The sequence below is a fragment of the Heterodontus francisci genome, chromosome 12 (assembly GCF_036365525.1).
Source record: "Heterodontus francisci isolate sHetFra1 chromosome 12, sHetFra1.hap1, whole genome shotgun sequence".
NCBI classification, from domain to species: domain Eukaryota; kingdom Metazoa; phylum Chordata; class Chondrichthyes; order Heterodontiformes; family Heterodontidae; genus Heterodontus; species Heterodontus francisci.
Genome location: NC_090382.1, coordinates 49604834 through 49632531, shown reverse-complemented (window position 1 = coordinate 49632531; position 27698 = coordinate 49604834). Strand labels below are relative to the sequence as shown.

The window sequence follows — 27698 nt, the reverse complement described above, 5'->3', positions numbered from 1 at the left end:
ACGTCTGCAAACGCGACATGAAGTCCTGTGACATTGATCACAAGTCGTCGGAGTCAGTTGCCAGCGATCACCAGAGCTGGCGGGCAGCCATATAGGCAGGGCTAAAGTGTGGCGAGTCGAAGAGACTTAGCAGTTGGCAGGAAAAAAAACAGAAGCGCAAGGGGAGAGCCAACTGTGTAACAGCCCCGACAACCAATTTTTTCTGCAGCACCTGTGGAAGAGTCTGTCTCTCTAGTATTGGCCTTTATAGCCACTCCAGGCGCTGCTCCACAAACCACTGACCACCTCCAGGTGCTTACCCATTGTCTCCCAAGACAAGGAGGCCAAAGAAGAGAAGAAGAAGAAGAAAATTCAAATGTAGTAATCCAAATAGGAGTACTAAAATGTATCCAATAACACTGTTTCTTAGCAACAGAAACCTATAGAGATAGTACTGAGGAAGGCATGTAAAGCTATAAAAGTATAATTTTGAATTATGTTAACAATGTGCAACTTGTCTGCCCATTCTGCTAGCCGATGTCCCGTTGCAGGTGGTTCATATCATCCTCACTGTTTGCCACACCTCCAAGTTTGATATGGTTGGTAAGTTTTGAAATTCTGTATTCCAAGATCCAGGTCATTTATATATAGCAAAAAAACAGTGGTCCCAGCACTGACCTGTGGGGAATGCCACTGTCTACCATCCTCCAGTCTGAAAAACAACAGTTTACCATGACTCATTGTTTTCTGTCCTCGAGCCAATTTTTTATCCAGTTGGATACTGACCCTCTTATTCCATGAGCCTCAGTTTTGTTAACCAGCCTTTTATGTGGTACTTTATCAAAAGTTTTCTTAAAATCCATATAGACATCCTGTTGTTAATGTATAAAACAATCTCTGGAAACCATACAAAAAATGTTTCAAAAGGAGGCAGCAACTTTCTAAGGGGATGTTTTCCTGGGCACTGTATTGATGAGGAAACCACAGCAATTTAGAATGAATAGCTGCAGTTTAAGAGCGAGCACTGGAAAGGAATGATGGGCCAAATGGCCACCTACTGGAATTCTGAAGGTTAGCTATATTAAATATTTTATCATATAGTACAGCTCAGTCAGCTTCCTGCAATTAATTCTGCACTGGTTTTGGATCAGAATATTTGCTTTATATTAGTTTTAGGAATACTGTTGACAGCTATTGTGGGATGTTGGCTGAGTGGTGCAATGGATAGAGCCTTGAAAGGAGAGTCTGCACAAGAGGATCGTGCCTGCTGATATGATAGCACAAGGACTGCCTGATAAATTATGCACCAATGGAAAATTGAAGGAACTTTTCTATAGCATTTCAAGATTAAAGAAAATAATTTTCCTACAATCTTCAGCCATGTATGTACAACACAAGTAAATACCGCATATAGGAGGGGCATTTGGATTTTTATAATTGACACCCATAAACATTTATAAAACTAAGTTATAGGCCCTGCTTTTAACTGCAAGTAGATTTTGATGTTCGTCCAAAACTTACCTGCTGCAGCAAACAAAGAGGCCCAGTGTATTTTAATTTCTGCCTGCAGGCTGCCTGCAGAGAACAGATAACTATCAAGATCAACTGTTGGGCTATCCCATGGGGACCTTGCGATTGGGAGGGAGAGGCGAGATTGTGGCATGGCAGGCCTAAGCTTGTGTAGCCTGGAGGAGCCCTCCTAGCTGCAAAAGGAAAGTAAAGCATTTTTTAAAACTAACCTTTTTGGGCCTCCTCTGGGCCTGATCCACTTTGCTAAGTTGGCCGGGCAGAAAATTCACTGCCATTTCCCACTCAGAACACCAAGTAACAATTGCTGTTGGACCTCAATGATGTCAACAGGACCCAATGTGTATATTAAAAACCTCCTCACCAGCTTTCAGCGGATGTCCTTGGCACCTGCACAAAATGATGTTGCCCTATTTCCGGTTGGCCCTATTTCATATAATTTTCATTACATGACCTCCTGTCTTCAAATGCCTTGTCTGTTAATGTATTTTTTCTCATCACCCATATTTTATCACTAACTAACAAAATTGCCCCCATGATTTTTCTCCTAGATTGCTTGCAGCAGTGTGAAGGAGAGTATTCTTCAATTCCTGGAAAATCCAGGACAATCCTGGAGGGTTGGCTACCCTAGATTGAAAGAATAGATGAAAATTATGACAGGGCAACAACCAGTGGATTCAAGGCAGCTAAGTGACCTGAGCTATTTTAACTATCCATCCGCTTGGTCTGTGCTGAATGGGTGGGGTTAAAATCACCCTCGCGTGTAAGCTGGTACTTCCGCCAGAAAAAGTGGATGCAATTCAAGACATTCTGGTCCACAGGCCATTCAGCATGTGTCTGCTGACTGCATATATCCATTTGTCTGCCAAGAGCACAAGGACATAGGCAACATTGAAACAACCCTCCCCAAATCCTTAAGTTATTAGACACTCCATACAAAAGCATCATTAAAGTGAACCAGAAACATTTCCCTCAATCCCCAGTTCACTCAAAGAGGTTAGCCAGAGTTTATTCTTGGCCAGAAATTGATTTGCACCTCTTTGGCCAGGATTTCAAAACTCTACAGTTGGAGCTATCGGACTGCACACATCAGTACAATGTTCTTGAATTTTGTAAGACGGAACGTGAAGGGGTTATTTCTGTGTAATAATATCTTCTTCTTCTTTGGCCTCCTTGTCTCAAGAAACAATGGGTAAGCGCCTGGAGGTGGTCAGTGGTTTGTGAAGCAGCGCCTGGAGTGGCTATAAAGGCCAATTCTAGAGTGACAGACTCTTCCACAGGTGCTGCAGGTAAAATTGGTTGTCGGGGCTGTTACACAGTTGGCTCTCTCTCCTTGCGCTTCTGTCTTTATACCTTATGACAATTGTATTATTTTTCTTTAACACTTTCCATCCATCTTCAGTATGTTTTTATTTTAATTGTATCTAATAACATTTGCCACTGCTGGGAATATTGTAAGGAACAAAGATAAATCAGACTAGATTAAAACTATCAATCTTCATGAGGCTTTGTCAGCCTGGGTAATATAATGAGAACTAAATGTCACAATGCATTTAAAATCTATAAAAGATTGTTCAGCCTTAGGCTTTTTAAGATCTTTCATATTTATTTGTTACTTGTTAAGGCATTTTTATTTGCATGTCTCAAAAGCAATATATGATGAAATGGATTTTTTTAAAAGTAGTCCAGAGTATTAATGTTCATTAAAGGCTGCAAGTTCTTAAATAGTTTATATATTCAACCACCACACCTACATTAAAGTTACCTTTGCCACACACACATTAGTAATCCCAATTTAAGAATGCAGGTAAAGGGCCTGGTCCTATGACTCTGCCAGCACTGCAATAATCATTGATGTGAGCCAGGTAATCTGACTATTGTTGTTCCCTCTTTCCTCATGGAGAAGACATCTGGTCCTTGCATGACATATTCCCCCTGACAAACCTCCACTCCATCCTCAAAACAGTGGCTACACCACTGTTACAAAAGTGCTTCAATTTTTTGTTAATTTTTTTTTGAGAACTTGGGTTTTAAAACTGAACGGGATTCCATAGATGCTGGGCTTTTTTTTTAAAAAAGAAGTCATCGGAGGGTCTTTTAGACTTAGTTTGTAAACAGCTCTTACTGGAAGTCACTTGTCTTCAGATAAGTACCCAGCCGGGGCTTTTTGACCTGGGGAGGATGTTTACAGAGAAGTGACAGGTCAAGATTTATAGGGGCCAGGAGGCTTGACTGTTAAGATATTATTTTGGTTTTGCTTTGGACAGTGTTTTGAAAGGAACTTTAAAAATCAACTTGCCAAGGACAAAACCTCAGTTCAGCATTTTCCATCTTTTTGAAAAGCCTGCCAGCTTTTCCATCTCTTTGAGAAGTTCTTAGAAGTGAGTGTAAGAAAGAGAGAAACTGATGCTGCATTTCTCCTGAAAAGCCTGCCAGAAACCCCTGTTGCCATATTTCTGCTGGAAAGCCTGCCAAACTGATCTTCAACGTCACCTGCAAAAAACTGTTCTAGAACGGTTCTATTGACAGCCATCTACGCATATTTGGGACGCCAAACTAAAAAGGGACAACTGACATCTTTTCATAACTTCTCTTTTTTTCTTCAATAATTCGCAAGGATTTGGTCAAAGTATTCTTTTTTTGTCTTTTTTTTGTACCAGAGCTCTAAAGGGAAAATCTATACTTTTCAGTTAACCGGTGTGAGGGACTGAGGTAAAAGGGAATTTTCATATTTCAATCTGTGTGTTAATGTTTTGCTTCATTACTGGTTAAGTCTTGTTTTATAATAAACTGATAATGTTATTGTTTATTTGAAGAACTTAGTTGGTGTATTTTATTCTGGGATAAAACTAGAGTCTATGATTGACTCTAGACTCTATCGGTAACTGGGTAAACATTTAAATATATGTTGTGACCTGTGGAGAAGTGGAACGAGAAAAAACAGTGCACTCCTCTCACCTCAGTCGTAACACCACCAGCATAAAGAACTGAAGAATGGGAATGTTCATGTCTGTAATTCTGCTCATATCAACTCTACGACATTGGCAATCCATAATTTGGCAAACGTTAACTCTTTTACCAGAAGATAACACTAGGCATTACATTTCAATATAAATATGAATGTTGAAGCCAAAGCAAGAGCTAATGAAGCCGCTACTTTTGGGTTGCTTAAACTAGAGAGGGTGTTTTAAACAGTCTGTTGCTAATTGGGATTTATTTGTTTTGTTTCAGCAGTACCCTATCAGCAGAATTCATACAGTCTTGGAGGTGTGCCCACAAGCATCCGATGCTACAGGTGTGGAGGGGCATGCAAAGGAGAGGTGGTGCGGGTTCATAATAACCACTTTCATGTCAAATGCTTTACCTGTCAAGGTAAGTGCTTCATGTTATTACAGACAGGTTGTAAGTGGTGTGGGTGCCTTCCACTTTTCACCTCCCAACTGACTGCAGATAGTGTTTTGTTTAAAATGGTGTGTTAGTCACTGAGTATTTTTAGGGTCAGATAAACAGACAAATGCCAGGTTTTCTCATAGGTTTTTCAAAAAAGAAGATAACTATTTTTAAACAATTCCCAAAATGGTTGTAACCTCACCCACACATGCATTCACACACACATGCATACACTAGAGTAGATAGATGGAGAGAAAAGGGTAGGATGCAATTAAGGTCTAAATTACTATGCAAGAGTCCGTTGCTTAAGGAACCTTCAGAGTTTCTTTCAGGAGGAAATTTTATAGCGACATTGCAGGCCTGAATGATTCTTGTTTTGGAGTTGCTGAAGTATTGTAGTTTTCTGTGGTTTGAACTCAGCCCAAAGTTGGTGGTGTGAATCCTGGTTTACTTGCACAGATGGAGAGTCTCAAAGTCACCTTGCAGTTTCTCTGCTGCAGTGGTTGTTCAAGTTGTCATTCAGCGGGGTTCTTTTGCTTAGCTGGACCGTTTCTAACAATCTCTGGCTGGAACTGGCTTTCTGTGGTCTTTGGTTGTTCCCCCCTCTTTCTCCAGAGTGTTCCATTTTAAAGTAAAAATCCATCACATTTGAATCTCTGTCTGGTGATAAAGGGCCATCTCCCCTGGTGTGATCACACAATGGTCCAGGATATGGAAACTATTTCTATCTGTTGGCGTCTAGATGGGGACCATTCTGTTACAATGGTGCTACTTCACACACCTATTCATCTTGGTTTGGATTGTGGAGTCAGTTTGTCTACAGAACCTTTGTTAGTTCATTCCTGTAGATGAGAGTCATCAATATGTAATGGGCTCCTTTCAGTTTCAATGGGTTCTCCCCAGAGCTAATTCAGACGAGGTTAATGAGTTTCATTCTCCATAGACGGATGTGTTTATTCACGGTACAGGAAGGGTCACCTGACCTCTGCTCCATTTTATCTGTGGTACAAATGTGCCTATTTTCTTGTGGTTCAGTTCAACAGTTGACTTTTATTGCATAATTCCTTAAGTTCACTGTTTATTTCACCACAGCTCCTTCCGAGCATGACAATATGCTTGCTGGAATCTCATAAAACAAATCAAAGGTTTCTACTCATTTTTAGAAATAAACCTGCTTCCACTCCAGCTGCTGCTTATCTTTTTGAAGAATCCTCTTTCGGGTAAAACATGCTTTATCTCGATGTCGCTGTTTGGCTGGCCACAAACGTATGGCCCTTCTAGTACAAACCCCCTATAATTCCAGTGGACATGGAGCAGGACAGCTGCAAATTAGATCAGGACTCAAATATGCTAGATACCAGCCTTGCATGGGAGTTCCCTGATTGCTTTGTTTTAGGCAGAGACTCCACCCAGCTCAAATAAGGCCAGTTGTATAGCAGAGGTTGGGGCAGGAGGACCCAGTGCTGCAAGGCCCCATATCAACCGGTCTCTCAGTACCTGCGCAGATCATTGGTGGCTATATGCCAGGTGTACAAGCTTGCTGTATAGTGGTAAGAGAGCCCATCTGGGGGCCTGGACCTTAATCCCCCATTCCCACCCCCCATCCCAAAAGGAGTCAGGTTTATTTATAAGCATTTCGACCAATTTACAAAAAGGGCTGATGGTGCACCTGTCCCTTATTTCTTGGAAGGGGAGACCTGACAACCAATACTGCAGTCCACAGCGGGCTCTTCACAGGCAGGATTTTATCATGGGCTTTGGGATAACACTGGCATCTACCTGACAATTGGGAAAATTGTCCAGGTATGTCCTATGCACAAAAAAAAGGTAGGACAAATCCAATCCAGCCGATTACTGGCCTGTCAGTCTACTCTCAATCATCAGCAAAGCGATGAGGATCTTGTTTACAGTGCTATCAAATGGCACTTGCTCAGCAATAACCACTCACCATCCTCAGTTTGGGTTCCGCCAGTGCCACTCAGCTCCTGACCTCATTACAGCCTTGGTCCAAACACGGACATAAGAGCTGAATTCCAGAGGTGAGGTAAGAGTGACTGCCCTCGATATCAAGGCAGCATTTGACTGAGTGTGGCATCAAGGAGCCTAAGCAAAATTGAAGTCAATGGGAATCAGGGGGAAAACTCCACTGGTTGGAGTAAAGCCTGGCTCGGGTATAAGATTTAAACCCAACCCGGGTCTGACCCGACAACAGCCAACCTGAACCTGACCCGGGCCCGAGTCCTTTAATTTATTTAAATGCCCAACCCGACCTGAAAATAACAAACATATTTTTGAAACAGAAAACAATCACAGACTAAAACAAAAACAATACAAAACAAAACAGTACTGTCCAGCCCAACCCAACCCAAGCCCGAATGCTGGACACCGAATACAGACACAACCCCGACACATGTAGTCGAATTTAGTCAGGTTCGGGTCAGGGAGCCAGGCTTTAGGTTGGAATCACACCTAGCACAAAGGTTATGATTGTTGGAGACCAATCATCTCTGTTCCAGGACATTGCTGCAAGAGTTCCTCAGGGTAGTGTCCTAGGCCCAACCATCTTCAGCTGCTTCATCAATGGCCTTCCCTCCATCATAATGGCAGAAGTGGGGATGTTCGCTGATGTTTGCACAGTGTTCAGTATTCTTCGCAACTCCTCAGATTAAGCTGTTAGTGCGTGCATGCAGCAAGACCTGGACAACATTCAGGCTTGGACTGCTAAGTGGCAAGTAACATTCGTGCCACACAAGTGCCAGGCAATGACCATCAACAAGAGAGAATCTAACCATCTCCCCTTGAGATTCAACGACATCACCAGCGCTGAATTCCCCACCATCAACATCCTGGGGGTTACCATTGACCAGAAACCAAACAGGACTAACCATATAAATACTGCGGCTGTAACAGCAGGTCAGAAGATGGGAATTCTGTGGCGAGTAACTCACCTCCTGACACCCCAAAGCCTGTCCGCCCTCTACAAGGCACAAGTCAGAAGTGTGATGGAATATTCTCCACTTGCCTGGATGAGTACTGCTCCAACCACATTCAAGATGCTCAATACCATCCAGTATAAAGCAACCCACTTAAATCAGCACCCCATCTCCACGTTAAACATTCACTGCTCCAGAACTGGCACACTGTGTCTGCAGTGTGTATCGACATAGATGTATTGCAGCAACTCACCAAGACTCCTTCGACAGCACCTTCCAAACCTACAACCTCTATCACCTAGGAGGACAAGGGCAGCAAACGCATATAAACACCATCACCTGCAAGTTGCCTCCAAGTTGCACACCATCCTGACTTGGAAATCTATCATTGTTCCTTCACTGTCTCGGGTCAAAATCCTGGAACTCCCTTCCTAACACCACTGTGGGTGTACCCGCATCAGACGGACTGTAGCGGTTCAAAAAGGCAGCACGCCACCACCTTCTCAAGGCCACAATTGCTGGCCTTGCCAGTGATGCTCACATACCATGCACAAATAAAAAAATACTAAAGCAAAGTAATTATTTCTGCCATTTCTCTTTGATGTTATCTTGTCCATCATTAAGTGGGCCCATTTCCATCATGACTTTCTTTTTTTATTAATGTGCCTGTAAAACCTTTTATTATTATGTTTTATGGTCCTTGATAATTTAATTTTATAATTCCTCTTTGTCCCCCTCATTGTTCCTTTTTGACTTCTAATCTCTTTGTATTCTCCCTTGTCAAGCTCAGCCCTGCTACCACTCAAATATTTTCTGTATTTCGACTTTCCTTTACAAAACCTCCCCTCTTTGTCAGTTTGGTTTGATTGACTGGGGTGCCTTGATGTCAATGGAACTGAATATCAGGCGGGATGTATAATGGGCAGCCAATGCGATAGCGCCTGTTTTTGCATTTCTGGCTGCAATGCTTTCAGACTGGAGTGAGGTTTAGCCAGGTTTGGTATAAAATATGTGAGACAGAGACTGAGACAAGCAGCAAGCTGTTGAACATAATGGAGTCTTCTTTATTCTCTGTTTTGCTTTCACTTTCCTTTTGCAAGCATATGTGTTCTATAGCAGTCCCAAGTGTGCAGAATACACAATGCAATCTCAAAAAACTGCAACTACATACCTCCCAGGTGAGAAAGAGGTCTAGGGTTCCCTTTCACTCTTCACCTGGTCTTACAGTAACAGGGTTTTATTTTTAAACACACTGTGATTTTTGATCCCCCTTGGTGAATCCTTGTTCACCGCTTTCCAATTATAAGGCAAAGAAACCAGAACAAACAGCTTTCTTAGGTTGAAAGAAGAAAAGTTGAAATTTATTAAACTTAAACTCTAATTCAGTTAACGCCTATGGATACACACTACACCCCACCCAAGCATGCATATGCGATACACACATGCAAATAGAGACAGAAAAGTGCAGAAGGAAAATAAAGTGGAAAAGTTTGAGGCAATATCTGAAGAGTTGATGTTACGGTTCTTCAAGCTCACTTTAGAGTTATTGATTGTAGGTAATCTTGCTTTTCGTTGGGGCCCAGTATTCTTCTTAAACCTTGCTCGTTGTAGGAGACACTTCTTTCTTGGGGTTCATGTGCCTTCAGTGGATTTAAAGGCTTGTCAGAAAGAGATGGGAGCAGATAGGAGAGATCTTCTCAGTCCAGGAGCAAACAGACACTCTGCCTTCAAACTCTCTGTGGCCAGTTAAAAATAAAACGTGGAACAGCCAGCTAGTCATGTGACCAACTGGTCTAACCAGTCCTGACCCTTGTGGATTGTATCCTCCTTAGCAGACTCTGGAATACGCTTCCTCAACTTCAATGTCTGTTAGTATGTAAATGTCCTTATCCAGCCACGGCTGATCAGTTTAACAAGTGATTTCCTCGCTCCAACAACAGTTAAAAATCAATGTTCATGACAAAATTGATGTGCCTCATTCTTGGCAGGTGGGGGCCTAGCATGAAATTCCCCTTCTTAGTAAATGAGAGACACAACATATATCAATGGTTTGTTTCCAAAACTGTAACCAATAAACTTAAACATAAACATAGAAACATAGAAAATAGGAGCAGGAGTAGGCCATTGGGCCCTTCGAGCCTACTGCGCCATTCATTATGATTATGGCTGATCATTCAACTCAGTAACCTGTTCCCGCTTTCGCCCCATATCCTTTGATCCCTTTAAACCCAAGAGATATATCTAACTCCTTCTTGAAAAAATACAATGTTTTGGCCTCAACTGCTTTCTGTGTTGGCGAATTCCACAGGTTCACCACTCTCTAGGTGAAGAAATTTCTCCTCATCTCAGTCCTGAAAGGTTTACCCCGTATCCTTAGACTATGACCCCTGATTCTGGACTCCCCCACCATCGGGAACATCCTTCCTGCATCTACCCTGTCAAGTCCTGTTAGAATTTTATAGGTTTCTATGAGATCCCCTCTCACTCTTCTGAACTCCAGCGAATATAATCCTAACCGACTCAATTTCTCCTCATGCGTCAGTCCCGCCATCTAGGAATCAGTCTGGTAAACCTTCGCTGCACTCCTTCTATAGCAAGAACATCCTTCCTCAGATAAGGAGACTAAAACTGCACACAATATTTCAGGTGTGGCCTCGCCAAGACCCTGTTTAATTGCAGCAAGACATCCCTGCTCCTGTACGTGAATCCTCTCGCTATGAAGGCCAATGTACCATTTGCCTTTTTTATCGCCTGCTGGACCTGCATGCTTATCTTGAGTGACTGGTGTACGAGAATACCCAGGTCTCGCTGTATATTCCGCCCTCTCAGTTTATAGCTGTTCAGATAATAATCTGCCTTCCTGTTTTTGCTACCAAAGTGGATAACCTCACATTTATCCACATTATACTGCATCTGCCATGCATTCTCCCACTCACTCAACTTGTCCAAATCACACTGAAGCCCCTCAGCGTCCTTCTCACAACTCACCCTCCCACCCAGTTTTGTGTCATCTGCAGATTTGGAGATATTACATTTTGTTCCCTCATCTAAATCATTAATGTATATTGTGAATAGCTGGGGTCCTAGCACCAATCCCTGCGGTACCCCACTAGTCACTGCCTGCCGTTCGGAAAAAGACCCATTTATCCCTACTCTTTGTTTCCTGTCCACCAACCAATTTTCTATCCATCGCAATACACGACCCCCAATCCCATGCGCTTTAATTTTACACGCTAATCTCTTATGTGGGACATTGTCGAAAGCCTTCTGAAAGTCCAAATAAACCACATCCACTGGCTCCCCTTCATCAACTCTACTAGTTACATCCTTGAAAAATTCGAGTAGATTTGTCAAGCATGATTTCCCTTTCGTGAAGCCATGCTGACTCTGTCCGATTCTACCACTGTTCTCCAAGTACTCTGCTATAAAATCTTTGATAATGGACTCCAGAATTTTCTCCACACCGATGTCAGGCTGACTGGTCTATAATTCCTTGCTTTCTCTCTACCTCCCTTTTTAAATAGTGGGGTTACATTAGCTACCCTCCAATCTGTAGGAACTGTTCCAGAATCTTGGAAGATGACCACCAATGCATCCACTATTTCTCGGGCCACTTCCTTACGTACTCTGGGATGCAGACCATCAGGCCCTGCGGATTTATCGGCCTTCAATACCATCAATTTCCCCAACACCATTTCTCTACTCATTCTGATTTCCTTCAGTTCCTCTCTCTCACTAAACCCTGCATTCCCCAACAGTTCTGGTATTATATTTGTGGCTTCCTTTGTGAAGACAGAACCAAAGTATGCATTTAGTTGGTCAGCCATTTCCTTAATACTCATAATAAATTCCCCTGTTTCTGACTGTAAGGGACCTACATTTGTCTTCACTAATCTTTTTCTGTTTGCATACCTATGGAAAGTTTTTATGTTCCCCGCAAGCTTGCTCTCGTACTCTATTTCCCCCTTCTTAATCAATCCCTTGGTCCTCCTTTGCTGAATTCTAAACTGCTCCCAATCCTCAGGTCTGTTGTTTTTCCTGGCAAATTTATATGCCTCTTCCTTGGATCTAATGCTATCTCTAATTTCCCTTGTAAGCCATGGTTTGGCTACCTTTCCCATTTTACTTTTGCGCCAGACAGGAATAAACAATTGTTGCAGTTCATCCATGCGCTCTTTGAATGTTTGCCATTGCCTTTCCACCATCATCCCTTTAAGTAAGGTTTCCCAATTCATCATAGCCATAAATGGTTCACTTCATAACATAGTCACTTAAGTATGGTTGCCATTTTCTCTCACGAGTAGGATATCGCCAGACCTCTGATGTGCTCTGATTTGAATCATGTTCTTCATCTGAGATGTCAATGGTGGAATTGGATTCAATGCTTACAAGTGATGTTTTCAGTGCTTTGAAGAATGGTGCGTTTCTTGTGATGATTTGTGAACCGCGCAAGCAGTGATCATTGATCCATTTGTGTTGCTCATAATAAATGCGTGATGTCACAAGAGGTTTGTTTTCCAATATGGCCATCATGTTTCACAAGTACTTTATCTCCTGGCTTAAGCAGTGTAACTGTAAATCTCATGTTTTGCTTTGCGCTTACTTTCGTTCGGTCCTTCTGTTCTCGATCGTCTTCACGTATATGTTGATCATTAGCTCCACGGGGTAGCTCAGGTAGATGTGTGTGTATAGGATGTGCAAAAGTGAGTGTAGCTGGAGGTTTGCCAGTAGTCAAATGAGGAGTTACTCTGTAATTACGAAAAAAGTGATATCGCTTTTGCTTCCATGACTTGTTATCAGCTGTAGCTGTACGTATCACGTTTTCAAGGTTCGCATAAATCTCTCGACTTCTCCATTAGCTCTTGGCCAACAGGGTCTGATTTTCTGATGAGTGAACCCTAAGTAGTGTGTGAATTTATTGAACTCATCGCTGTTGAATGGAGGTTTATTGTCATTTCTTCCCGTTAGAGGGATTCTGAACCAGACAACGATCTGGTCAAGCTTTGGGATGACAGCTTTCATTGAAATTGACATAACTATTTCCATGATTGGGAATCTACTGTAGTCGTCAGTGACAAGAAGCTGGTGTTCACCTGTGGGCAAATCTGTAAAGTCAATGCTAACTTCGATCCATGGTCCTGGAGATAATTCGGACATTTTGAGAGGATCATGAAGGTTTGACACTGTATTTGTTTGACATGGCAAACATTGATTGATTTTGTGCTCTACCATACAGTCAGTTCCTGGGAACCGTATCTTTTTCCGAAAGAATTGTTTGGTTTTGACTATTTGCTGGTGTCCTTCATGTGCTATATTGACAACACATTCCCTCAATGAGTGTGGAATGACAATACAGTTGTTGTATAATATGAGATCAGATGTGGTTGGAACAGTGAGCTCATTTCGAACATTGTGAAGATCTTGTAGTGTGTGAGCGATTTCCTTTGCAGATGTTTCGTTAATCACGTCTTTCCAAACTCGTGATTCCATAGTCTTCATACATAATTGCAAAGCCTCATCTTGTCTTGATGCTACTTTCGTGTTGACTAGTTTTAGCGACTTTGGCACCGCATCCAGGCTTACGTAGTTAAGATGTTGTTCAGCAACCTTTACCTCACGACTAGTAGGACTGACTGTCGGTAACGGATGTCGTGAAAGGTAATCTGCTGGGTTGAGCTTGTCTGCCTGATGCCCAACATGGAACTCATACTCTTGTAGTTTGAGTATCCAGTGTTCTAGTCGAGTAGGTGATTTGCTATGTGGATTGTTGAACAAGCTCACTAGTGATCTATGATAAGTTATTATTTTAAACTTGCTTCCATATAGGTAGAAATGAAAGTGTAAGATACCTCAAGTGATTGAGAGCACTTCTCTGTTTGCGAGTAACGTTGCTCTACCGGCATTAACGATTTGCTTGCCATTGCAACGATTGATGGGTTACCTCTTTTGTCTTTCTGTATGAGAACTGCGCCTAAGCCAAATGGGCTTGCATCCACAACTAGCTGGATGGTTTTTTTCAGGGGCGAGATAGGCATTTGTGCAACTTACTGACAAACGTTGTTTGATCTGGTGTATCACCTGTTGGTGTGATTTAGTCCATTCCCACTTGGTGATCTCTTTTATCAGATCAGGTAGGGGTGCAGATAGCCCAACGAGGTGAGGAATGAAATGACTGCAGTATGTGACGAGTCCTAGCAGACTCTGAACTCCTTGCATATTTGTAGGATCTGCAACGTTTGCTATGTCTTCAACTTTCCGTGGATCTGGTGATACTCCTTCACCACTGAACACATGACCAAAGAATTCAATTTTGCTTTCATTGAACAAGGACTTGTCTTTGTTCAAGGTGAGGTTGCATTCTCTGAGACATTGTAGGCATGCATGTAGGCGTGTCTCGAGTTCCCTTTCAGTGCGACCATAGATGAGAATGCCATCACTGATATTCAGCATGCCTTTAAGACCTTGAAGTGCAGATTGAATCATGTACTGAAATACCTCAGCTGCTGAGCTGATTCCAAAGTTGAGCCTCTTGTATCAGAAAAGTCTGATATGAGTAGAAAATACAGTAAGATATCTTAATTCTTCTGCAAGCTTGATTTAACGATATCCTACATTGAGGTTAAGTTTTGCAAAATGTTTAGACCATTCACTTTCTCTATAATGTCATCAATTGTCAATGTTAAGTGTCATTTTTGCTGTATGGCTTGCTTTGGTGATAGCATATCAACGCAGATTCTAATCTGGTTCTCATTCTTCGGTTTCTTGACAACTTGTATGGGTGAGACCCAAGGAGTAGGCTCATCCCCCTCTTTCTCAATAATGTCAAGGTCAAGTAGATTTGAAGTTCCTTCTCTGTCTGTTTCCTGACATGAAATGGTATTCGTCACTGTTGTTGCACAACTGGGGGAACATTCGGGTTGACATGCAGCTTGCATGTAACACCTTTTAGCTTGTCGATATCAGTGAAGCAATCAGCATACAGCTCGAGAATGTTTTTGTTATGCATAGGAATCACGTATGTGACTGCAATCATGTGCAGATCTGTTTCTGTGTGGAAACTGACAGCGTGTCACATTATCCAGATATGAATTAGAATAGAACATTTGTTCCAGTGTCTTTGAATGAGACTGGCGTTTCAAAAGTTCCGAGGATTTTCAGCCATTTGTCACTGTTGTAAGGGAACATATTCCCTGGTTTGCAGAGAATGGGGCAATCCTGAAGTTGGTTTAATGTTTTGTCTCCCATTGCATTGACAGACACTCCTGTATCTATCAGAGCACCTACATCCAAGCAACCAATGGTCACTGTCATATGTGACTGTTTGCTGTGTCTGAGAGAGAGGACAAAAGTATGTTTGGGATCATCCATCTCTACTTTGGCTACATGCTCTCGCCTTTTTGCTGTGGTACACATATGTGACATCATTTTGTTGGTATTGGTCTTAGTAGTTGATTTTGCTGATGTACGACAAACACAAGCAAAGTGATTGCATTTCCCACAGGCTTTACACTGTTTACCAGTAGCAGGACACTCTGTCCAGCGTGAGTAAGCACTGCCACAGTGGAAACATTCTTTGGATAAGTTGCAACTCTGTTTGTGAGGCAGTGTCGTTGCTTTGCAGGTGGTTTCCAGGCATATGAGGGATGACCAGTGTTCACAGGAGTTGAACTTGGTGTGTGATAGTTCTTGTTAGCCTCAACTTCAGTAGCTCTGGACTCTGAGAGCGATAGTGATCTTGCTAACTTCAACAGCTGTGACAGCTTTCTGTCTTTCTCTAGTGTTTTTTAGCAAACTTTGACTAGAGTGATGGAGACTGCTGGCTGCTGAACATAACGAGTCTTCTTTATTCTCTGTTTCACTTTCATTTTCCCTTTGCTAGCATGTGTGTTCTCCAGCAGTCCCAATGGAACAGAATGCACAATACAATCTCAAAACACTACACTGGCCTACACAAATTTCACCCCCATGAATTTTTGATGTAAGTCATGTTGAAATACTAAGTAGCAATTCCCAGCAAATCACAAAAAATTAACTCTGCACAAGAACTGAGAACACAGTGATGTTTCACACTATTGTTTTATAAAGGGATTGTTGGTGAATTTGACTGGATTTAAGCTCTTTATCACAAGCTACAAAAAAAAAACATTTCGGCCTTTAGCAAATGTAAACTGTTGAGGTCTGGAAAGGCAATTGAAAACATTGACTATCAGATCAGGAGTGCAAAATGGAAACAATGGTGATGAATAGCATTGTCAAGGTCTGGAAAGGCAATTGAAACCACTGGCTATCACATCAGGAGTGCAAAATAGAAACAATAGTGATGAATAGTTGCAGAAGCTTTGTTGCAGAGGCATGTTAAACATTTGATTTTGTCCATTTCATTGTCAGATGCTGTCTGCTACAAAACCTATTTAAAATATTGTGAAGTTATTTATTGGTATTATGCCTGGAGATATGTCAAATGCAAAATATTATTGATGACACATTTTGGCCGTGAAATTGGGCTCTGTAGTGCCACTGGTGCCAGTGCTACAGAGGTGCCAAAGTGATGGCAAGATCACTTCTGGCCCACGCGGCGTGCCCTGACTGGCAGGGCGCTAGTGCGAGGGTATCGTGAATACACCGGAAGCTTGCAGAGTGGGCAGATTGTGATGTCAAACAGCTACTAATGCTGATTTAACGCACTATCTGCTATTTTGGACCATGCAATTCCAGTTAACGCCTCTCAAACACTCCCAGCTGAACATGGCCTTCAGTTGCAAGAGGGGTCCCTGACCTCCCAACCACTTTATTCATTTATTTATTTAAGGGCTAACCATGCAACTTCCAGGTGAGCTGCTTTTTACTTACTTTTGCTAGTGCAGAGTTGGTAGAAATACTGTGTTAATTGTTACTGGAGGAGTTTTGCAAACTTTTTGGATTTTCATGGCAGTGGTACTGGATCTCGACAAGAATGTCAGAGAAGTTGGAGGCCTGTCAGGAGAAAGTTTGCTTTAATAATGGGGTCTTACAGTTGCAGTCCCTCTTGGCCTGGAAGATGATTTGGAAATGGAGCAATGGCAGTAGAGAGGGGAAGCTATGCACAATTAGGATTGGCACCAAATGCTGGCTTTGCCGGCGACCTCACATCCCATGAAAGAATAAAAAAAGGAGGAGGGGTAAGAGGCATCTGGGACTCTCTTGCTCAGGACAACCTGCCCCCTAAGGTGTCATCCCTATATCATAATTGGTCCACAGTCCCCCACCTTTCAATCTATCTGCTATATACCATCACAATCCTCTTGGCAAAGTCCTAAATAAAAGCCGCCAATAAAAAAAATTCCATAACAATTCTACCCAACAACACATCCAGTGATATATTCAATACACACCTATTCATCCTTTGCATTCCCTTCGTGCCTGTTTTGTGGGTGCCTGTCCTAGTGCTGCTACACAATGTTCCCCTAGTGGCTGCAGCATGGCTCGTGGAAGCCTGCAGATTTTCACTAGTGGAGACTGCAAATGGTCTTGCAGGATGCCCTGGAGTAGCTCTGGGCCTTGAGGGCCAGGAATCGGACTGCATTAACTCAGCATGCGTGGCAGTTGTCTGGGCTGGCTGGCTGAGAGGGAACAGCAAAGGCACTGGTGGAGTGGCAATGATGGGAGGACAAATTCTGTTATCTTGAGAGAGGACAGCAGGTTTATGCATAACAGAGCTCACCAGGGTCAGCGCCTCTGCAATGTTAGTAATCTGCAGGGGTAAAGATTGTTGGACTGCTGTGGGAGTCTGAAAATCCCTTTGAGCATTGGTATGTCGCAACCATGATGACAGCAGTCAGAGCCCCCAAGGCACCAAGCAAGGATTTCATGATCTCAATCTGAGCTTCCACTGCAGCACTGAGTCATTGGATGGATTTTGCGTGTGCTGCAATAGAAGTTGAGATAGAGGCCACCAGATGCTGTGTCACAGTTGCGTCCGCAAGTGTTCTAATGGAGTTGGCCACCATCACTTCCACGCTGGAAAGGATGGGCTCCAAGCTCTACGTGAAATTCTGTGACAATTTGGAGGCAATTTCCTCCATGCTCCTTGACAATGACAACAGGCTGTCCGGCAGATCTTTCAAATTCACCATGCATCTCGGCGTGCATGACCATTAGTGCTCCCTGTATGCTGCCCCATCAAAGTCCTCATCTGAATCCCCTGTCGCAGAACCTCTCTGCAAGCTCACTCTCTGATGAGCTGGCACACAAATCATTCTTTCTCTTGGCTTGGTTGCAACCCACTTGTGCCAGTGACTCACCACATGCAGATGGCAACTCTAAACTACCCTGTCCAGTACGACAGTGCCACTATCTGAGCTGGTGTCTGCAAGTGTCTGATCAAGCGACAGTGCTTCTTCATCGGAGATCAGGAGCAGCTGTCGTCAGTGTTCCCTCTTGTTGCCACATGGCCACTCAGCGACCCAGAAGTTATTGTGTAGTCTGACCACAAGTTGGCCCTTTTAAGTTACTGTATGTGCGCAGCCCTGCAAAATTTTTTTAAGGGCCCACGCAGTGAAATAAATAGGCCGCGCACAACAAAAGAAAATTAGAGGGAACAAAAACAAGAAATGCTGGATTCACTCAGCAGGTCTGGCAGCATCTGTGGAAAGAGAAGCAGAGTTAACGTTTCGGGTCAGTGACCCTTCTTCGGAACTCCGAAGAAGGGTCACTGACCCGAAACGTTAACTCTGCTTCTCTTTCCACAGATGCTGCCAGACCTGCTGAGTGAATCCAGCATTTCTTGTTTTTGTTTCAGATTTCCAGCATCCGCAGTATTTTGCTTTTATAAAATTAGAGGGAACGTTGTCTGCCGACTTTCCTCATGAAGCTGCAGTAGTTGGCCAGTCAATAGTTCTTGGGTATCTGAAAGCAGAAATGCAGAAGGGGTGAAGAAATGGTAGGTAGGATGGAAAACAAGCAGTCCATGGTCACACCATCTGCAGCTTTTACTTCCTGCCAGATAGCAGGATGAGGGTGAGAAGGGGCATAATGCAGGAACATACTATCATCCTGAATGTTCTTGGCAACACCAGATGCAACAGCCTCTGTCACAGCCATCCCCATGATATGGAGCACCATCTCCTCCAGAGAACTCAAGTGCTGCAAGCTTGCCTGACCTCTTCCATTCCTGCTGTGCTTCCTTCTATTATGGAACACCTTGTTTTCTAATCCAGAAAGTCAGTTACTGAAGGATAGAACTGGAGCCAATCTATGCACACTTTTGTATTTAATTACAAATTTACATGTTACTAGCATACATCTCTTAACCCAACATACACAGTTTTAGGCTGTGTCTATACATATCTCTTTTGAAAACCCATAATTACTTAAAAGGAGGAACTAAGTGCACCTATGGAAGGGGCATCACTAATGTACAGTAACAAAATAAAAATTAAACAGAAAAGAAAAATTTTGAAGGAGACTTAATACAAATTATAATGTATCAAATTAAAAATAACATTGCCAGGAGTGATAATGCACTCCAGTACCCCAACGCCCACTGGTCACGGAAGGCCTTAAGCTTACTGGCAGATAACCCGTGCTCCCTCTCCAGGGACACTCGGGCACTGCCATGGAAGAGAGGCAGACAATCTGGCTGAACAACCCGCTCGACCACCCACTGCCTGGACCTATTGATGGCCACTTTGGCCAGGGGCAGTCCCATGAGGAGGTCCCTCAATTTGTTCACTTGCTTCTGCATCAGGTGGCCAAACATCAGGACTGTGGGACTGAAGTGCAACCAGAACATGAGGAGCAGCCCCCTCTGATAGTCAAACAGGGGCTGCAACCTCACATATTCTACATAAATGCGAAAAGCGGACTCCTCCAGGCCGCAGAAATTACAGGCAGTCTGTAAGTCCGTGAATCAACTTAACACGTTATTGCATGGAACTGCCAAATGCAACACCTTCAACACCAAATTTCCAATGGACAAAGGGAGGACTCCCACATAGAGTGCTTCCCACTTCGGGGATGGGGGGTCCCCACCTCCTCCGGACAGCAGAATAGAACATCATGGCATGTTTGGTCGGCCAACGAGGGCAAAGAATTGGAGGGTCTGCAAGAGCAGCCTGTACAGGAAACCCTTCTGCACAGAGTGGAATGGCACAGAGAGGATTTTCAAGAGATGGCTCAGGTTGTGGGGCCAAGGCTCCCAAGGGAGTGTTACGTCCAGGTGCTGAGGGATGTGGTCGGCTGAGAGGCTATTGGGATGTCGTTGTGATCTCTCCCCTCTCTCTCCAGAGAGCGACTTTTTGAGGTCAAAAATCTTTCACATGTTTTACTCTATTAGGAGACACAAGGCTCCTCCCTGTGGTGACCAACAATGGACCAATGTGACTTCTTCACACTTTCTTTGAATCAGAAGAGCCCATTTAATTCAGGAATATCTTTTGATGGGTTCAGGATGGGTGTAATTCACAGAATCACAGAATTGCTACAGTGCAGAAGGAAGCCATTTGGCCCATCGTGTCCACACTGGCTCTCTGAAAGAGCAATTCCCTCAGTTCCATTCCCCTGCCTTCTCCCCGTAACTCTGCACATCCTTGCTTTTCATATAACTGTCTAATTCCCTTTTGAATGCTTCAATTGAATCTGCCTCCACCACGTTCTCAGGCAACGCATTCCAGACCTTAACCACTCGCTGCGTGAAAAAGATTTTCCTCATGTCACTTTTGCTTCATTTACCAAATACTTTAAATCTGTTCCCTCTCATTCTTGATCCTTTCACGAGTGGGAACAATTTCTCTCTATCTACTCTGTCCAGACCCCTCATGATTGTGAATACCTCTATCAAATCACCTCTCAGCCTTCTCTTCTCCAAGGAAAGCAGTCCTCACTTCTCCAATCTGTCTTCATAACCGAAATTCCTCATCCCTGGAACCATTCTTGTGAATCTTTTATGTACTCTCTCCAATACCCTCATGTTTTTCCTCAAGTGCGGCACCCAGAACTGGACGCAGAACTCCAGCTGAGGCCGAACTAGTGTCTTATAGAAGTTCAACATAACTTCCTTTTTCTTGTACTCTATGCCCCTATTAATAAAGCCCAGGATACTGTATGCTTTATTCACCACCCTCAACCTGTCCTGCCATTTTCAATGACATGCACATATACACCTAGGTCCCTCTCTCCTGCACCCCCTTTAGAATTGTACCCTTTATTCTATATTGTGTGTCCATGTTCTTCGGACCAAAATGAATCACTTCATATTTCTCTGCATTGAACTTCATCTGCCATTTGTCTGCCCATTCCACCAACGTATGTCTTTTTGAAGGTCTACACTATCCTCCTCACAGTTCACAATGCTTCCAAGTATCGTATTATCTGCAAACTTTGAAATTGTGCCCTGTACACCAAGGTCTAGGTCATTAATTTATGTCAGGAAAAGCAAGGGTCCCAATACTGATCCCTGGGGAACTTCACTACAAACCTTCCTCCAGCCCGAGTGTTTCCTGTCACTCAGCCAATTTCATATCCATGTTGCTCCCATCCCTTTTATTCCATGAGCTACAAGTTTTCTCACAAGTCTGTTGTGTGGCACTGTATCAAATGCCTTTTGAAAGTCCTCGTACACCATATCAACAGCATTGCCCTCATCAACCCTCCCTGTTACCTCCTCAAAAAACTCCAGCAAGTTAGATAAACATGATTTTGCCTTAAGAAATCCATGCTGGCTTTCCTTAATTAACTTGCATTTGTCGATGTGACTATTGATTTTGTCACAAATTATTTTTTCTAGAAGTTTTCCCACCACCAAAGTTAAACTGACTGGCCTGTAGTTGCTGGGCTTATCTTTACACCTTTTTTTTAAACATGAGTGTAACGTTTGCAATTCTCCAGCCCTCTGGCACCATCCTTGAAATCTAAGGAAGACTGAAAAATTATGGCCAGTGCCTCTGCGATTTCCACCCTCACTTTCCTCAGTATCCTTGGATACATCTCATCCAGCCCTGGTGCTTTATGCACTTTAAGTACAGACAGCCTATCTAATATTTCCTCTTTATCAATTTTAAACCTCTCTAGTGTCTGACTTACCTCCTCTTTCAACATTGCCTGGGTTGAAACTTCTTACTTGGTAAAGACTGATGCAAAGTATTCATTTAATACCTCTGCTATGCCCTCTGCCTTCATGTGTAAATCCCCTTGCTGGTCCATAATCAGCCCCACTCCTGTTTTTACCACCCTTTTACTATTTATATTCCTGTAGAAAACTTTGGGTCCCCTTTCTGGTCCATAATCGGCCCTACTCCTGTTTTTAACCACCTTTTTACTCTCTAGACGCCTATAGTAAACTTTGGGATTTCCTTTAATGCTAACAGCCAGTCTCTTTTCATATTCTCTCTTTGCTTCTCTAATTTGCTTTCTCACTTTCCCTCTGGGCCTTCTATATTCAGCCTGGTTCTCAACAATATTTTCTACCTGACATCTGTTATAAGCACACTTTTTCTTCTTTATCTTAATATGTACCTCTTTAGTCATCCAGGGAGCTCTGGATTTGCTTGCCCTACTTTTCCCCTTCGAGGGAACATACCTTGACTGTGCCTGACCTATGTCTTCCTTGAAGGTAGCCCATTGTTCATCTACCGGTTTTCCTGCCAGCTTTTGACTCCAATTTATTCACCCCAGCTCCATTCTTACCCCATTGAAGTTGGCCTTTCCCCAGTTAATTATTCTTACCCCGGATTTCTCTTTGTCCTTTTCCATAGTCAGCCTAAACCTAATTGACACCTGTTAGCTTGTAATGTATCCTTTTGCCCTGAACAAACTATTTGAATATACAGGGCCAGGTCGTTTGACCTTTGGCAGCCATTTGGAAGCACATCATCCACTTTTTAAAAGGAAAAGTCAATATTTATAACTCTTCAGTTTGCATTCCATATTTTCATCGCTGCACTTCTCATGAGTATGACACAAGCTTTCAGGGCCTGACACCAATAAGAAATCCCGTCCAAACGAGGATCAGCTTGGACAGAAGTGCTCCACATGCCTGAGCCATCTCAACACCACGAGTGCAGTCAGGGCTGGGTACCACATAAAGATTCTCGACGGCTTTGACTGCGAGCTGGACGCTACAAAAAGACGCAGATCATGCCAGCTCTTGCCTGCTCCTCCATCCTCCAGAACGCCATTGGCTCTAGTCACCTTGGCAGCCAGCATCCTCTCGTTCGCCAACCATGTGAACCCTTACTGCTGGAGCTGTGGATTCCTGAGCAGCAGCCCCTGGAAGATAGCAGCTACTCCTGATGGGGGAGGACTCCAGCTGGAGGCAACCATGTTCCTGATCAGCTCCTGGTAAAAGACAGGCAGCTCCCACAAGGAGGCACAGGGACCTGAACCCAGGTTTATAAACAGGAGCTGTGTGTCACAGTTGAGGCCGTGCAACTGGCGGGAGAAATACATTGTCAGTGCACACCATCTGGAAGGAGGCTTGATGTACAGGTATCTCTGCAGGGTCTGAAACCTCCTGGATGCAAAGGCACACCAGTGCCTGATGCCCTCCCTAAGAGGGAGACTCAGCACTGCAGCAGAGATCCAGTGCTGCATTTTTTCCCCAGAAGAAATCAATTAGTTTCTTCTGCGACAAACCTGAGGATGGGATCAAAGTGACCAACAGGTACCACAGCATCACTGCCACCAGTTGGTTTATGACCAGCACTTGACCCTGTAGGACAGCACTCAGAGCAGTCCCATCCAGTGCTCTAGGCGAGTGGTGACCTTGGCCTCCAGCACTTGCCACTTCACTGGCCAGACATCCTTGGCAGAGCTAAGATGATCTCCCAGGTACAGGAGGTGGATGAGAGGACAATTCTTCGAAGAAGCATGCCTGCTGCACGCCGGCCTCGGGAGCATACACGTCATTAAGTGAAGCGGCACATCCCCCAGCCAGATGCTGAGATGAAGCAAGCAGCCTGGCACAGGCTCCTTCACTCCAACATCACTGGCTGAGAGCAAGTTAGCTACCTTGCCCAAATTGGATGCAAGGTGGGTCATGTAGACCTCTCCTTTCCACTCTAGGAGCCAAGTAGGTTTGTCTCCTCAAACGGTGTAGGATTCCTTAAGGAGCAAAAAGTAAAGAAATCGACAGCATGCCTTTCTGCTACCTTTGATGTTGAGGCTGGCTATGAGCATCTTGGGGAGATAGCGGAGTCATTCTTGACTTCCCACTCCCACAGCAGCCCCATGAGAAGCATCTTAAATCGGTGCTGCTCGGGTTGCTTGTGGCCTTCACAGCAGAGTGAGATGGACCTGACAAGCGGTGCCAGTTCCAACCATCAGTCAAGGGCCAACTGGACTTTGTCACAGCGACTCAAATTATCTGTTAAGAATTCCCAGTGTACCTCTGGGGGGGGGCGGGTGGGGGTTGGTGAGGGCATGAGGGTGGCCACTTCCTCACTGGCGATGGGACCAAATTCATCCCCAGTGCCTGCTGCTGAGTCATTGCCTTCCTCTGGGTCGTCACCATGAGCAACTGACTCCTATTTCATACAGTGCAGCGGGCAGCTCAGCTCCGCCAGCCGGTCATACCTCCGCCATCATCCCACCACCACCCCCCCAGATCGATGGCAGAGGAGTCCCCCCTGGGCCCCTCCAAGGGATCGGGGCCAGAGAGCGGCAGTGGCTTGGGCACCCGCTGCACCTCAGGCACTGGGTCTTGTGGGGACACAGGGATAAGCTCCGTCCCAAGCACCCCTGGTGCCAAAATCAGAGATGGAGAAGGGGGGCCCTCCCCTGCCACTGCCCAGTGACCCAGCCTGTGGGGCCTTTTTATTCAGATCTTCCACCGGGTCGAGCAAGTAGTGGGGGACATCAATGCATGGCAGGGAGGCTCAGCCTCATCAACCTCGCCCAGCTCAGCTCCAGGATGCCTGACCTGGTGATGAGCACCCAGACTTTATTGGTTGGATCCTCACCCCTTCCTGCAGGCAGGGGGCTTGTTTCATCCCCTGGAGATACAGGTTGGACAGAGGGATCGCCCTCCCGAGAAAGCACGTGGTGATGGAATGTGGGGCATGGTCCATGAGGGGCACCAATCCCTCTTCCACTGAGGTACGTCCCTTTCTCAGGATCTCCTCCACTTTTGAGGAGTGGCACCTCCTCCTCCTTTTCCAGGAGGGAAACTGAGTGAGGGAGACATCTATGTCTGTTGGGGCCTCCGGTTCTACACCCTCCGTCACTTCCTTGCCCTCACACACGAACCCAGTGGATTGTAAAATTCTGCCAAGGCCTCAGGCTCGGACATAGGGACACATCCAGGATCACTCACAGGCTGATTTGCACTATCCAGCGGAGGCATCACCCTCTACTGCCTGGGATATTTTGGGAGTCCGGGAGGCAGGGCAGTTTTTCCTTACATGCTGCACCCTGTCCAACATCCAGAAGACATGTAAGGTGGCTCACTGGTGCTGGACGATGTGACTTCCTCCTGCGTCATCTCCACAAAAAACTGCCGCCAGAAGGGGAAAACATGCCAGAGGCTTGCATCCCTGAAGCCGAGCGGGATTGGTGTTATCCCTGACCTCACCTCTCCCAGTTGGCAAAGATCAGGAAGGATGAACTCACCTGGGATAAAGGGCGAAACGTTTGAGATCACAATTTGCTGCGCGATGGCCTGAAGTGGAAAGTCCCGCCCTCTGTGAGCCCGTTCTTGAGGGCCAGGTGCACTGCCCCCTCGGTCTTCAGGAAGAACACAGCCTTCCTATATATCTTTGAGGTGGAAACAACTGCTGAAGGGCTGACAACCCTTGCCATGGCTTTGATGCACACCTCAATCGTCATATTTGTCCAGTGTTACTTTTGACCCCATGTTGTTTCATGAGTAGCTTGAATGGTATTGAGGCTACAGGAGGAGCAGAAGAAGTCATGCCTGCTTAGGTACTTGCAGACCCACCACCGGCAAAGATGGAATCGCCAATGTTACGACCTCAGATAGGGACTTCCAGTGAATGATTAAAGAATCACACAAGATTTCACATTTCAAGACTTTTACTCTAACATCTAAACTATAAATCAACTATACCTAAACACAACTGAATAGGTAGTGTTATGGACAGAAAGGGAGTGGTGTGGGTGGCTTCTACTTTTCGCCTCTCAACTGACCATAGATAGTGTTTTAAAAAATAGTGTTTTAGTCGCTGAGTGTTTAAGAGTTAAACAAACAGACAGTTTATATTAACGAGAAAATGTTTGCAACTTCACCCGCTCATGCATTCACACACATGCATACATACAAGAAAAGACAGAGAGTAGAGTGGCAGCATGCAAATAGAGTAAAATATTGTAAAAGAGTTGGTTGTTTTAAAAAAAAAACCTTTAGAAGCTTTTCGGGAGGGAATTTTTCAATGGTGCAGGCCTGAATGTTCTTTGTCTTGAAAAGGATGAAGTGTTGCAGACTCCTTGTGGTTAAGCCTCAATCCGAAGTTGATGGTGGAAATCCTGGTTCACTTTCACAGATGAGGAGTTCCAAAGTTATCTTGCAATTTCCCTGCAGCAGTAGTTAAAACATGTTATCAACAGGGCTCCTGTTTAGCTGGAACGGTCTCACAGCTATTCTGGCTGGAAAAGGCCTTCTCTGACTTCTGCTTCTCTCTCTCCAGAGAGATACTTTTTTAGGTAAAAACTTATCAGGTTGGGGTGTCGGTCAGGTGACTAAGGGCTCTCTCCCCTGGGATGATTCATACAATGTTCCAAGATATGGGAACCATTGTCACATGATGGCATCTGAATGTGGTCCACTCTGCTAAAGTGGTGCCATTTCACACCTATTATTTTAGTCTTGGCTGTGGAGTCAGTCTCTCTGTAAAAGTCTTTGTTTGCTCCATTCCTGCAGATAAGAGTTGTGAGCATGCAATGGGCTGGTTTCCATTTCAATGTGTTTTCCCCAAAGCGAATTCAGACATGGATAAAAGGTTTCATCTTCAACAGACAAACATGTTTATTGACAGTACAGGAGGGGGTAATCTGACCTCTATTCCATCTTGCCTGCAGCACAAATGTGTCCATTTTTTTGTAGTTTAGTTCAACAGTTTACTTTTATTTCATAATTCCTCCAGTTCATTTCATATTTCATTGCTGTTCCCTCCATGAGCGTGACAGTAACTAATACAGTAAATTACAGAGAAAGGTATTTCCCAATAACTTATTAACACACTCAAAAACCCATACCACATCTATACATTATCCAGTGTTCTCGTCGACAAGGTATCCTTGCAGATAAAAGTCCCAAACTCTTCCCAGCTGCAATTCTTTGAAACTCCCAGTGTCCTTCTCAAAGCCAATGTCATCTTCACTCACTTCTTCCGAGTACACTTCTGTGAAAAAGGCAATTTCTGGTGACCCTGTTGGTATTTTTTCCTCTGCAAATTTTAAGCCTTCAAACTGGGTTGAAATCTTAGCATGCATTTGCTGTATTGGTGATCTGAGAACAGCTCTTTCTCCAGAAAATAGCCCACTGGCCTCTCTCTCTCGCTGTTTTTAGGCTGTGCCGCTGACTGCTGGTCTTCGTCTTTTCCTATTAGCTTTCAGACCTAAAAAAACCTCTCAGATTTATCCAGCCCAAAAGTCAATAATCATTTGCCTTTAACAATTCTCAGAGACCATTAAGTCTGACCATAATAAAACCACCTGGGCCTTCTTTTGTTTCCAGATGTTAAAAATTGCAACTCGAATCTGCATTTTAGAGCTGCTGGCTCACAGTTTACGATCTGAGAGTCTGGGAGAGAGAAAAATATTGTTCTTTAGGTGTCACAACTTTGCACCCTGCTTTCAAAAGGGTCTTTGATCTGGGTGCCTTGTTCTCATGGTAACCAAGACCCCAGCTTGTCACTGTGCACAATTTGTGTGAGGTCA

At 44.1% G+C, this 27698-nt stretch overlaps 1 protein-coding gene across 1 annotated transcript in view; it reads left to right on the top strand.

Annotated features, from left to right (window-relative positions):
• Positions 1-27698, top strand: part of ablim3 (actin binding LIM protein family, member 3) — a 328868-nt gene that overhangs the window by 80614 nt on the left and 220556 nt on the right. The window contains exon 2 of the mRNA XM_068043395.1: positions 4738-4878. Within this exon, the coding sequence (XP_067899496.1) occupies positions 4738-4878 (141 nt within the window). The remainder of the gene's footprint in view (positions 1-4737; positions 4879-27698) is intronic.